The 12,772-nt window shown below is 41.8% G+C and overlaps 2 protein-coding genes and 1 pseudogene across 3 annotated transcripts in view; 1 reads left to right on the plus strand and 2 right to left on the minus strand.

The window, feature by feature from the left end:
* Positions 1–12,772, minus strand: part of LOC117271657 (acyl-coenzyme A thioesterase 5-like) — a 148,892-nt gene that overhangs the window by 70,055 nt on the left and 66,065 nt on the right. The gene's annotated exons all lie outside the window — the stretch shown is intronic.
* LOC117263579 (class I histocompatibility antigen, F10 alpha chain-like) lies at positions 1,817–6,584 on the plus strand. The gene is made up of 7 exons (XM_078173007.1): positions 1,817–1,962; positions 3,449–3,715; positions 3,894–4,172; positions 4,678–4,980; positions 5,238–5,339; positions 5,673–5,771; positions 6,254–6,584. The coding sequence occupies exons 1-6, from the start codon at positions 1,890–1,892 to the stop codon at positions 5,747–5,749; spliced, it is 1,101 nt and encodes a 366-aa protein (XP_078029133.1). The 5' UTR covers positions 1,817–1,889; the 3' UTR covers positions 5,750–5,771; positions 6,254–6,584.
* On the minus strand, positions 8,107–9,368 carry LOC144465081 (uncharacterized; annotated as a pseudogene).

Consider the following 12,772-nt stretch of genomic DNA (forward strand, 5'->3'; position numbering starts at 1 on the left):
TTTATTTTATTCACTTTTTTCTTAAATTTCCCAAAAAGCTTCTTTTTCATGGCTTCTGTTTATTAGTCACTTTTCTTTGAGATGTTCTGTCCCAGGTGTCTTTGAGGGGGTTCCTGGGGGTCCCCAGAAAAATGAGGAATTGTTTATTTCTACTATTAAATTCACTACAGTAGTGAGTACAATATGAGTCAGATTAATAACAGTGACTATTTTGATCCATAGACTGTTTAAAGTAATGGACGCAGCCACGGTGACATCACCCATTGGTTTGTGGACTCCTGTTTTGAAGCCTTGAGGCTGGCATTTTAGCTGTCGCCATCTTGGGTTTTTGGAGCCAGAAGTGAGCATATTTGGTTGAGAGGGTGGAGCTGTGGAGGAGCGAGGGGTGAATCTGACTCATAAGCCCCTTTCACAATGACTGTTAAAGGCAGGAATATCGTGCCCTCATTTCGCCTTATAAAATATACAACTGGGGGGAATGGGGGAACAGAGTTGTCTGAGCAGTTGTTTATTTGTTGTTCGTTGGAGGTACAGAGTTGTGTTAAAACATGAAATGATTTTTCCTGAAGTCAGCTTTGTTAAAGGTGTTTGTTTAGGTTTCAGGGAGCAGTGAGGCTGTTCATTGGCACTAAACACAGTCTAAATGTGTGTTATTTTATTTTATTCCAGAGTCACGGATGATCATGATGATGTTTTGACAGGTTGACGCCAACAGAAAGTCAGGTGACATCCTCGGGTGGTTTCCCATCAGGAGTTCAGTGGAAGGTACATTGATCGTCCACAGGGGGCGCTGTCACACTGCTGACTTTTCTGTGAAGGTAACAAAAGGATCAAGCAAAATGAAAAACAGCATCAGGTGTTCAAACATCAACAGAGGTGTTACATTTCTCTTGTTGGAGCGGTTTTCGGCGTCCACAGCTCCAAATCAGTTCAGGAGCATTTAGCCTGTCGGACAGAGCTGACCTGATCTGATGTTTGTGATTAAGAAGCTCTCTGACTCTCTTTCTGCTTTGGCTTGATCTCTTTGCTTCTTGTGTTCATTTCAAAGTCAAACACTGAGGTAAAATATGATGTCATGGAAACTATCTTGTGTTTCATTATATTTTGTGTGCTGATAGTGGGAATAATGTGAGCCAAGACCAGTGTGTAGGCCTGTACTGAAACTAAATATAATACCTTAACGTCCTAACATACATAAACACCTTACTGTACAGGACTTCAATAGGGATACAAGATGTTCCCCTCCATCTCATTTAATAACTAGATGGTCTGATTGCACACAGATAATAATAGTCCACACTGAGAAGCTATCAGTGAAATCATCACGCTTGGATTTGCTATTTGTTGTCGATATTTTTGATCTGGACTGTTTTAAATCCCAGCAGGGCAGCCACACAGAACAAAAGAACAATAAGACACTACTGCATCCCCACAAACTGCAGAGTATCTGTAGCTGACTGTGACCTCTGACCTCCCAGAAGATTTAATACGTCTGCACATTAACATCACATCAGCCCACACATCATGATACAAGATGTGAGCAGCAGAAGGTTTAATACTCCTTTCATATGTCAACAAAGTGGAGAAAACACAATAAAGCCCCGCATGTCTGATGTCTCTATCCTTTTACACAGGCTGAAATAACATCGCTTTACTTTCACTTTCATTCTAGTCCTACTTCATAAAGTTTTACCGAGTAACAAGTGACGCTCAGCAGAGTTATAGTGACGTTGATACTCAGCCTAAATTCCCATTGGCTCAGATGGAGGTCGATATCAGTCCCCTCCTTCTTCTTTCCCGCTCTTCAGCCCCGGTGCTCAAGGGGATAAGTTGGTGTGTGTTTGTGTCAGTAAACAAACATTAAACTTGGTATTTTATCAAAGCTTTAGATGCGACAGCTCACAATGAAAGCCTGGATTTATCTAGGCCCATTTTTCCTGAGCTTACATGGCGCCTCGGCAAGTAAATGAAGATTTTTTTTAACAGTCTAAGTTTATTTATTGTAAAACACAAAAAGCTTCATGTCTTTATATACTGTATGTATGAATGTAAGGTTCCTCTCATAGTCTTTGATGTTTATTTAAATAAATGTTTTTTTAAAAAAAATCCATTATATTAAAGTTCACGTTAAATCCTGACTGAGCAACTTATTGATTGATCCCTACGTTTTTCTATTTAGTCATAACCTCTAATGTATTTTATTAAAAACAGCATAAGTGTATTTTCTTCCCTAACTTCCCTTTCCTTTATGTCACCATTATTTTATACAATCAGGACCATTAATACCGATAAGGTCTGATCGATATTAATGCTAAAATGGCGGCATGACTACAAAGCGCAACCAACACGCAGATAAATAAATAAAATATAAAGAAAACATAAAATCAAGTTGTTAAAATAACAGTTTATTGTCCAAAACTATATGTACAGTGCCCTCACTGAAATCAGTATTTAAGTTGTTCATGATTTTTCACATAAAAAAGTGAGTTGTGGTTTATTTAGTGCTGTTAATCATGACTTATTTTAGAAATTATGTTAAAAAAAACATTAACTTATTTTCCCAGTCTCGAAAAACACAGCATTGTATTTTATTTAAATCCCTCTACAGGCTGCTGTCAAGGTTTTAGATTCTTATTTTCAACTAACAAGTTAGTTTTTGTTTTCCTGCTGAAGTCGAACAACTTGATTTGTTGGTACAATATTTAAAATCATTCACTAATGTGTGTAAACAAAATTACTGACATTTTAAATGATACATTGCTCATTCATGATCTTTTTTACTCCAACACAAAATATTAACTCACACACAGTGAGGTAATATTGATACTTTTCCTGCACACAGAAAAACAAACATAATCAATAACAACCTACTGAACATAAATATTAGCTTCATATCATTTTAGCTCATAGTTTGACCTATATACTATATCTTCTTAAATTGTATAATATTTAAAATATACTTTAACCATTTTCCAGAGGATAACAAAATCTGACTCCACATACTGAAATACACATCTGCTTTAATAATGTACGTCCGTACTGAGTTTTGTTTTTACTATTGGTCTCAACAATCCAGTGTCTGCGGGCGATAGTGTTTACGTGTGTGATGTAATAACAGGGAACAGCTTTATTCTTGGACAGATTTGCAGAACAGGTTTGGTCTGACAGCTTTACACAGAATTAAGAGCAAATAAACATCAGTTCATGGTGGAGGAAATGTTGTATGGGATATGAATTCAGTATAAGACAAAACATTACACTTATTAAAGTATACATTTATGTTTGTGTTTTATTGAGTGAACAACAGATGTTAATTAAATGTCTTGGATGTGCCGCAGTTTTTTTTTTTGTTTGTTTGTTTTTTAAATAATGTTTACAGGAAAATAACATTGTTCAGTGATGTATAAAACTGTAATTCTGAAAACTGAAATGATTACTCTTCTCACAGTGACTCACTCTCTGAAGTATTTCTACACTGCCTCTTCTCAAGTCCCAAACTTCCCAGAGTTTGTGGCTGTTGGGTTGGTTGATGAAGTTGAAGTGGTTCACTATGACAGTAACACCAGCAGAGCAGAACCCAAACAGGACTGGATGAGCAGAGTCACAGAGGATGTTCCTCAGTACTGGCAGAGGGAGACTGAGAGCTTTCTGGGTGACCAGCAGGTCTTCAAAGCCAACATTGAAATTGCAAAGCAGCGCTTCAACCAAACTGGAGGTTTGTTTATGTTTCACTTTCTACTGATAAAATGTTGTTTATATTTTCATCCTCTGTTCTAGTAAACATGTCTTTCTCTCTGTCGGTCTGTCTGTCTGTCTGTCTCTCTCTCTCTCTTTCTCTCTCTCTCTCTCTCTCTCTCTCTCTCTCTCTCTCTCTCTCTCTGTCTGTCTCTCAGGTGTCCACATTGCCCAGGTGATATATGGTTGTGAGTGGGACGATGAGACTGGAAACATCAATGGCTATATACAGTTTGGTTATGATGGAGAAGACTTCATATCATTGGACCTGAAGACAGAGACATGGATCGCTCCTAAACCACAGGCTGTCATCACCAAACACAAGTGGGACAATAACAAAGCAGGGATAGCACAGTGGAAACACTACCTCATTCAGCGTTGTCCTGACTGGCTGAAGCAGTATGTGGACTATGGGAGGAGCTCTCTGCTGAGAAAAGGTAGAGTCACATGACCTGATGTAGTTTCATGAACATAACAATCTTCATGTGTCTCCTCTGTTTCTAACCAACAGGAACATCACAGTGAATATGAGCCAACATATACAGACACACATTTTCTTTTTCTCTAATGTTCTCACCTCTCTTCATCTCTCTGCCTCCCTCTCTCTGAACTCTGTTTCCTGTCACTCTCTCCCACAGACTGATCACCACTCTCTCTTTCTCTCTGCCATGTTTCTTTTTGTCTTCATTTATCTTTCTATCTTTAATGTCTTTGTAACAATCACTGTCCTCCTCCCTTTCAAATCTCTCTCCCCTTCTCACCTCTCCTCATCTGTCTTATTATCTCCTCTGTGTCTCCCTTCTTTTCTCAGTTACACTACACTGAGGTTTATTTGCACAGCATACATATATATAGTGCATGTGTTACTAATGCATTTGAAATACATTATATATTCGATAATGTTAAAGAACCCATGAACTGTCTTTCTCTCTCTGTCTGCAGACCTTCCCTCAGTGTCTCTCCTCCAGAAGTCTCCCTCGTCTCCAGTCAGCTGCCACGCTACAGGTTTCTACCCAAACAGCGCCATGATGTTCTGGAGGAAAGATGGAGAGGAGCTTCATGAGAACGTGGACCACGGAGAGATCCTCCCCAACCATGATGGATCCTTTCAGATGAGCAGTGACCTGAACGTTTCATCAGTCCCACCTGAAGACTGGGAGAAGTACGAGTGTGTGTTCCAGCTCTCTGGTGTGAAGGAGGACATCGTCACCAAACTGGACAAAGCAGTGAACTGGCCCATCAGAGGTAAGACTTCTATCTGAAGTGAAGGTGGGAAACACACATTTAGTTTACTGTGACTGTGATTTATTTTATTGTGAATGGGATGTTTTGTTTCCTTCAATAGTTTTGGTGTCAGTTTCTTCCATCTAGTGTTTTTTATATAATGTCAAGGCTCAGATTTGTGTTAAACCAATGCATGTGCCCACTTCTGGACTGCAATAATTAGTCTTAATTCATCTGTTCAGGTTGTGACTATTTTTTTGTTGTTTTCCACTCAACAGAGAAACCCACTGACGTGACCATCCCCATCATTGCTGCAGTGGTTGTTCTTGCTCTCGTCCTCATCGCTGTGATCGGATACGTCATTTACAAAAACAGGAAAGGTGAGAGACTGACACAGATTGATTTTCTCTTTATTTGAGTCTTTACTGTCATTACTTTGAGTTGAGACTATGAATTGATGCTTTTATTCAGACTGCAAAAGTGAAATTTAAGCCGCGTAAGGCTCATTATGATGAGAAGAGCCAAATTCATATTTTAGTGATATATTGATTATTTATTTGTGTTTGTATGCTGAAAATGAAAATAAAATTAAAGAGGTAGACATTAATTGATCACCTTGAGTGACTAGGTAAATAGGGACTAGGTGTTTGAAGATATTAAGACATTTTGAAAACTGCGTGAACTAAAATATTCATCTTTGCTTTTTATTTCAGCTGAATGCTCTAAACCTCAGGACAACAACCCTGAGCTCTCTGTGAAACTGAATCCTGAAGGAAACAACCCTAGATGATAATCACAGCACCCTGCACACAGTGAGTTTCTTCATATGAGACATGAACTCTTCACAGCTGTTGTTAAACAAACCTGCCTTAAACTAACCTTCTGTGATTGTCTGTTTATCCGCTGTTAAACTCCTGTGACACTTTGAAGCTTTGAAGAAAATCTTCCACTTTGAATTTTTCCCAACAAAAGGTGAAACTGTTTAATATGAAGTAAAGTGAGATTATCAAGAGAAGGACTCAGATGCTTCCAGAAACCTTCACATCAGCATGTCAGATACAGTGTGATATTAAAAACTCAAATATTAACCTTTAGTGAAGCAGTGACACCAATTTATTAAAATGGTGTTGAACCCAATTAAAACAAACAATTGTACTTCAGAGATAAATACGCATTTTATAAAATGTTAAATGACTAAATCATGGGTTCTTTAGGGCTAAATGATGATGTCAGTATGTGGCTTTATGATTTATTTTGTTTTCTATTTATCCATTTCTTTTCTTTGTGTCTCGAGGTTTGTGGACACGTTGTGCACTGGAACAATGGTCGTCTATCTGTGTTACTGCTGGTGATGAAGCAGGATGAGCTGGACAGGAAATGGATGGATGGAGTTTTGTATCACTGTGGGAAATGATCCTGATTTGTATGTCATTGATTGGACAAATATTTCCATCTCGACACTACTACATCTCTAAAGGCCACCACTGTGTGCGTGCACACACACACACACACACACACACACACAGACGTATTTTCCAGTTGTGTCAATAGTTTGTTTATTTGTTTAAAACAGATTTAAAGATGTTATTTAGATCTCATTTAGATTAAAGCAAATAATTTATGTCTCTGAGAGTTTTTCTTCATTAATCAGGGGTATGCTGTTGGTTTTTGTTTCATAATGTATATGTTTTGATCTGTCATTACAGTTTTTTACAATGACTTCAGCTCTAATTTCAGAACCTTGATATCCCTTTTCACAACTCTAGACACAAAACTCAAAACTAATGATCAAAATGCACATCTTTTCAAAACTCCTAACACTTTTTCTAATTGCTTGGATACTATACACATTAACCTAAAATCATTTGTTCATTTAACTAAAATCACCTGTTCAAAATGACACAACTTAACATCAAAGTATTAGCATTTCAAAATGCAATTCACACATTACATCGGAGATGACTGTCTATTAATTTCATTACAATGATCTAACTATCAATGTATACAACTGCTCAAAATAATAAGTTAAACTTGCATTTCTGTTAACGCACAGTTTTATGGAAACTGCTGAACAATATTTAATGTTTAGATCATGAAAGGCCCTTATAATTGCTTTTCCAACACTCTCAACTCGTTACTGATGATTGATTTCTCCTTGTGGTATGAGTATAAATGAGTGGGATCCATGACAGCACAAGCGATTTCAGCAGAGGTGGAAAAAGTACTGAAAAATTCTACTCAAGTAAAAGTACTTTACTTTGATGAAATTCTACTTAAGTACAAGTAAAGCTACCCATCTAAAAATCTACTCAAGTAAAAGTAAAAAGTAGTTTGTTTAAAATGTTCTTAAAGTAGAAGTTACATAGTTACTTCCAACAACTTGATGGGGGTCACTCCTATGCAGTGCAAAAATGGTCCAGGGGTCATAAATCCAATCCAAAAACTGGTTATTTTTCTACAATGAACCATAGAATTCAATTCAATTTAGGGCTGCACAATATCATTAGAGCATCACCATCGCAATGTGTTCTTGTGCAATAGTCACATTGTGAGACTCGCAGTATAAGTTCATCATATCAATATAATATTAGTCAAAGGCAATATGCCATACTTATTTGGCTGATTACAGTTTTTCTCTATTGCTTAAACACGTTTTTTGGAGGAAGACCTCCTTTTCTCAAAACTACACACAAACACACACACAAACTGCTAAACTCAACACTTGTCTTGCAAAATAACACTCTGCCTTCAAAACAAGTTCAACATCTTCTCAAAATGGAACTTTGTGTTCAAATGACACACACAGCCATCATATGAGTAGACACTTGTAGCACCAATTGAACATTGCAGTGCAAAATGGAAAACACTACTGTCTGAATGGCAAACACTCAGAATTATACATTTGCATGTTCATGCTGTCACACTTGCCCATTTTATAAAATACTGTATTACAGTATGTTTTGTGGTATATTCAAATATAAAACAACATATTTGCAGTAACAGCATTTTTTTTTACATTTTTCATCCAAAATCAAACAAATACGGCCACAACCATCAAAACAGGTTTACTGGTGTGCCACATCGTGCCTTTGGTTCCTGTCTGGCCACAGGACCTCATCCACATCACAGGCAGTGTTTTCCCTCGCCAGGCAGCGGGGAAAGTAATGCCTTGAATGTCGCATGAAACCTTGGCAGGCCTCAGCTGGGACATCGTCACAGGCCTCCTCCATTGCCTGGAGCAGCGCAACGCACTGCTGGGGGTTGAGCTCATACACCTTCCATCGCCATGTGGAGAAGAACTCCTCAATGGGGTTCAGGAAGGGGGAGTATGGTGGGAGAAATACAGCAGAAAACTGTAGTTACTACTACCAGCCAGCTACTGTGGCTCAAAGAACTGGTCATAGGGTGGAATAAGGTGGTTATGGAGTGTGTCCAGGAATGCCAGGAGCAGTGTACTATTGTAGGGACCGAAGGTGGCATGGCGATGGAGGATACCATGGTGATTCATCGCCACACACATGGTGATGTTACCTCCACGCTGTCCAGGGACCTCAACAATGGCAGGCTGGCCGATTAGATTCCTTCCCCGACGCCTTCTTTTCACCAGGTTGAACCCTGCCTCGTCAATGTAGAGGAATTCATGGATCTCGGCGGCCGCATCTAGCCCCAGAACTCTCTGAAACAGACAGCATGACAGTATCAGACATGGACCTAGAGCAGTCAATACATGATTGTGCAAGACAATGTAAAGAAACACTGTAACTGCATCATACAGTATTACAGGTGCAATACAGTAATGTGTCAGTGTTGGATATAGGACTTACTTGCACATAGTCACGGCGCAGCTCCTTGACCCTGGCTGAATTCCTTTCAAAGGGCACCCTATACACTTGCTTCATGCGTACTGCATTGGACACGGTCCAGTGTGCTGAGGCTGACAGAGCTGATGGTCTGGAACACCACTTGGTCTTCAATCATCTTTCTTTGGATTTGTTTTAGGGTGATAGCGTTGTTCTCCACAACCATGTTCACAATGGCAGTCTCCTGCTGAGCCGTGAACACACGTGCCCTCCCACCTGCTTGTGGTAATCTTTCATTTCTGCAAAGATACAGATACAGCAACATACATTACGTATTGTATAGACAAAGTAGGAATGCAGTTCCCAATCTCATATGTATGTGCCATACTGTAGAACATGCTTTGTTTACAGCACAGTACAATGGTCCACTTACAAAACTATATTCTACAGTAATCATTGAGTGCTGTATTGATACAGTATGCGGTACTACATACAGTAAAGTCGAGTGAGTAGTATTTCTTACCTATCCTCATTTCTGAACGTCCTTACGATGGATGCCACAGTGAAGCGGCTGAGGTTTGGTTGGACCCTCAGACCAGCCCCCCTCATCGTTAAACCATGGCTGAGGACATGATCGATTGTTGTGGCTCAAATCTCACCTGAGGTGGTGGCTCTCCTTCCTCTTTGTCCTCCTCTTCCTCCCCTGGCCTTGGCCTCCTCTCCCCCCATCTTGTCCTCCTCCTCTCCCTCCCTGCCCTCCTCCTCCTCCCACCCGTACTCCCAGGGCTGGACTGGGACAAAAAATCGGCCCGGGCATTTTGAGCCTAGTCCGGCCCACCAGGTATTGATGGAAAGACAGTGAAGCCTATGAATGAAAACAAACTTTCTTGTGACACCGCTTGTACACTGTCTTGTTGGTGTATATGTACTTGTCTAATAAATTTAAACCTACACCATCCTCCCAGTCCCATTATTCTATACAGTACTTACTTAGAGGAACCCAAAAGGCTGCTTGGTCTAGTGAACCTCCTGAACAATGAACGTATGATGGGATCCTGAAAATTGGACAGTGAGGAACAGAGGTGAGACATGATCATTGATGAATATTAAAATGAATAAATGACAGATTTAGTAATATTTTCATAGACTATGTACTCACCACATCAATAAACAGCACAGCAACACATAATACTTCCTCAAACATGGCAACCTTTAAAAAGTGAAGGGATGGAAACATGCCCACAATAAAACAAAATACAGGTAATTATTGTCCACAAGAGTTTGCTGTTACATGTCAGTAAAAAAAACAATAAGATAAAAACACAACTTATCTAGAATAAAGAGGATATTTATGTATAAAAGACAAATACATTTAAGTAGTTACTTTTAACTCCAAGCCACTTTTATGTTAATGAGCAGCATCACATCTCCTGGCAAATCCTAATTTGATTCAGTCTACATTATATTTGCAAGTGGGTTTATGATGAATACTAGCCTAATCATTTGGTTTTACATGAACATTTTTGCTCTGTTGAGCTTTAGCTGTTTCAGAGTAAAGAATTACTGCATATTGCACTTATATCAATTAATAGACATTGAAATATTTTACTACCTAACTAATAAAGACTATACTTAACTAACTAAATGAATAAAATAAAGTTACTGAAGCACTAAGATCACCATCACTAGTATAACATCATAGAAACAGCCCAGCAGTAGAGAAACCCCATCATGCTGCTCAACAGCCAGCTAAATTGTTAAATGGCCTACTCATAACTATGCTGTGTTAAGAGTTAGCAAGCACAACGAAAATGAACTATCAACCAAACTTGATTCATATCTGACCCAGGTAGACTGCTGTTCATCACTTCTTACCTGAAGTTCAAATTCCCCTCCAGTCGCACCGACTGTGCCGTCGTCATATAATGCGGCAGCCGCGGGTCTCCTCCTCCTGCCTCCCCTTCACCTCATCCAACTGCTGACGGCCACCTCTGCCATCATTACCTGCTGCAGCTGCTTTGGATGCCAGTGCGGGTGCGGTCACTGATGCTGCCGCTGAAGAAGCTCCACCATAGCCAGCAAACATCTGTGTTATTTTAACACATTTGGCAGCATCTTCCTAAAGGGCTTGTCTCGTTTTCTGTCTTATTTTTTCCGCACCTCCTTTGAGTTTCTTCTCAATTTTGTCAATCTCCTCTCTCTCTGTATGATTGATTGACTGGCAGCTGAGGCCCAAGTGGGAGGGGGCATCGGCCCTCGGCTGTAATTGGTCCAGCCCAGAATCGATCATGACTAATGGGCCGATCTACCAGTTTTGTGTACCAATAGGTATCATGACATGACTAAAAAAAATAAATAAATAAACAAAAAAAAAAAAAAAGGCCCGGCCCAAAATTACCATCGGCCCACCGGGCAAATGCCCGGTATGCCCGATGGCCAGTCCAGCACTGCGTACTCCTCTGCCTCTCTGGACACCTCTCCCTTCGAATCCATCCATTGTTCTCCAAACCAGGAGCTCACCTTTGGCCCTTTATATTCCTCAAGCTCTGATTGTAAAATGCTCAACAGACTTGAGAACCGAGAACCGTCACCTTATCGTGGTGGAGGAGTTTGAGTGCCCTAATGTCCCTAGGAGCTATGCTGTCGGGGGCATTTTGCCCCTGGTAGGGTTTCCCATGGCAGATTGGTTCTGGGCGAAGGGTCAGACGAAAAACGGTTCAAAAGACCCTTCATGATGGATACAAACAAGGACACGTGTACCCGGCCCGGAGGGTTACCGGGGCCCCGCCCTGGAGCCAGGCCTGGGGTTGGGGCCCGTGGGCGAGCGCATGGTGGTCGGGCCTTCGCCCATGGGGTCGGCTGGGCCCAGCCCGAACCGGCTACATGGGCTCGTCCCCCTGCAGGCCCACCACCCGCAGAGGGATCCAGAAGGGTTCGGTGCAATGTGGATTGGGCAGCAGACCAAGGCAGGGGCCTTGGCGGTCTGATCCTCGGTTACAGAAGTTGGCTCTTGGGACATGGAATGTCACCTCTCTGGCGGGGAAAGAGCTGGAGCTTGTGGAAGAGGTTGAGCGCTACTGGCTAGATATAGTCGGCCTCACCTCGACACATAGTTCCGGCTCTGGAACCCTAGTCCTTGAGAGGGGTTGGACTCTCTCCTTTGCTGGAGTTGCTCTGGGTGAGAGGCGGAGGGCTGGGGTGGGCTTTCTGATAGCCCCCAGACTCTCTGCCTGTACGTTGGGGTTTACCCCGGTAGACGAAAAGGGTTGCTTCCCTGCGCCTTCAGGTCGGGGAACGGGTCCTGACTGTTGTCTGTGCTTATGCGCCGAACAACAGTTCAGAGTACCTGCCCTTTTTGGAGTCCCTGGGACGGGTGCTGGACAGTGCCCCGACCAGGGACTCCATTGTTCTGCTGGGGGACTTCAACGCTCACGTGGGCGATGACAGCGGGACCTGGAGGGGCGTGACTGGGAGGAACGGCCTGCCCGATCTGAACCCGAGTGGTGTTCAGTTATTGGACTTCTGTGCGGGTCGCAGTTTGGCCATAACTAACACCATGTTCAAACATAAGGATGTCCATCGCTGCACGTGGCACCAGGACAGCCTAGGTCGCAGGTCAATGATCGACTTTGTAGTCGTATCATTTGACCTGCAGCCATATGTTCTGGATACTCGGGTGAAGAGAGGAGCAGAGCTGTCAACTGATTACCACCTGGTGGTGAGTTAGATCAGATGGTGGGGGAAGACGCCGCGCAGACCTGGCAGGCCCAAACAAACAGTGAGGGTCTGCTGGGAACGCCTGGCGGAAGCACCTGTCCAGATGATCTTCAACTCCCACCTCTTGGAGAGCTTCGACTGCGTCCCGAGGGCAGAGGGGGACATTGAGTCCGAATGGGCCTTTTTCCACTCTGCTATTGTCGAGGCGGTGGTTGCAAGCTGTGGCCGCAAGGCCGCTGGGGCCAGTCGCGGCGGTAATCCCCGAACCCGCTGGTGGACACCAGAGGTGAGGGGAG

This window comes from Epinephelus lanceolatus, chromosome 12 (assembly GCF_041903045.1).
Source record: "Epinephelus lanceolatus isolate andai-2023 chromosome 12, ASM4190304v1, whole genome shotgun sequence".
Taxonomy (NCBI): Eukaryota; Metazoa; Chordata; class Actinopteri; order Perciformes; family Serranidae; genus Epinephelus; species Epinephelus lanceolatus.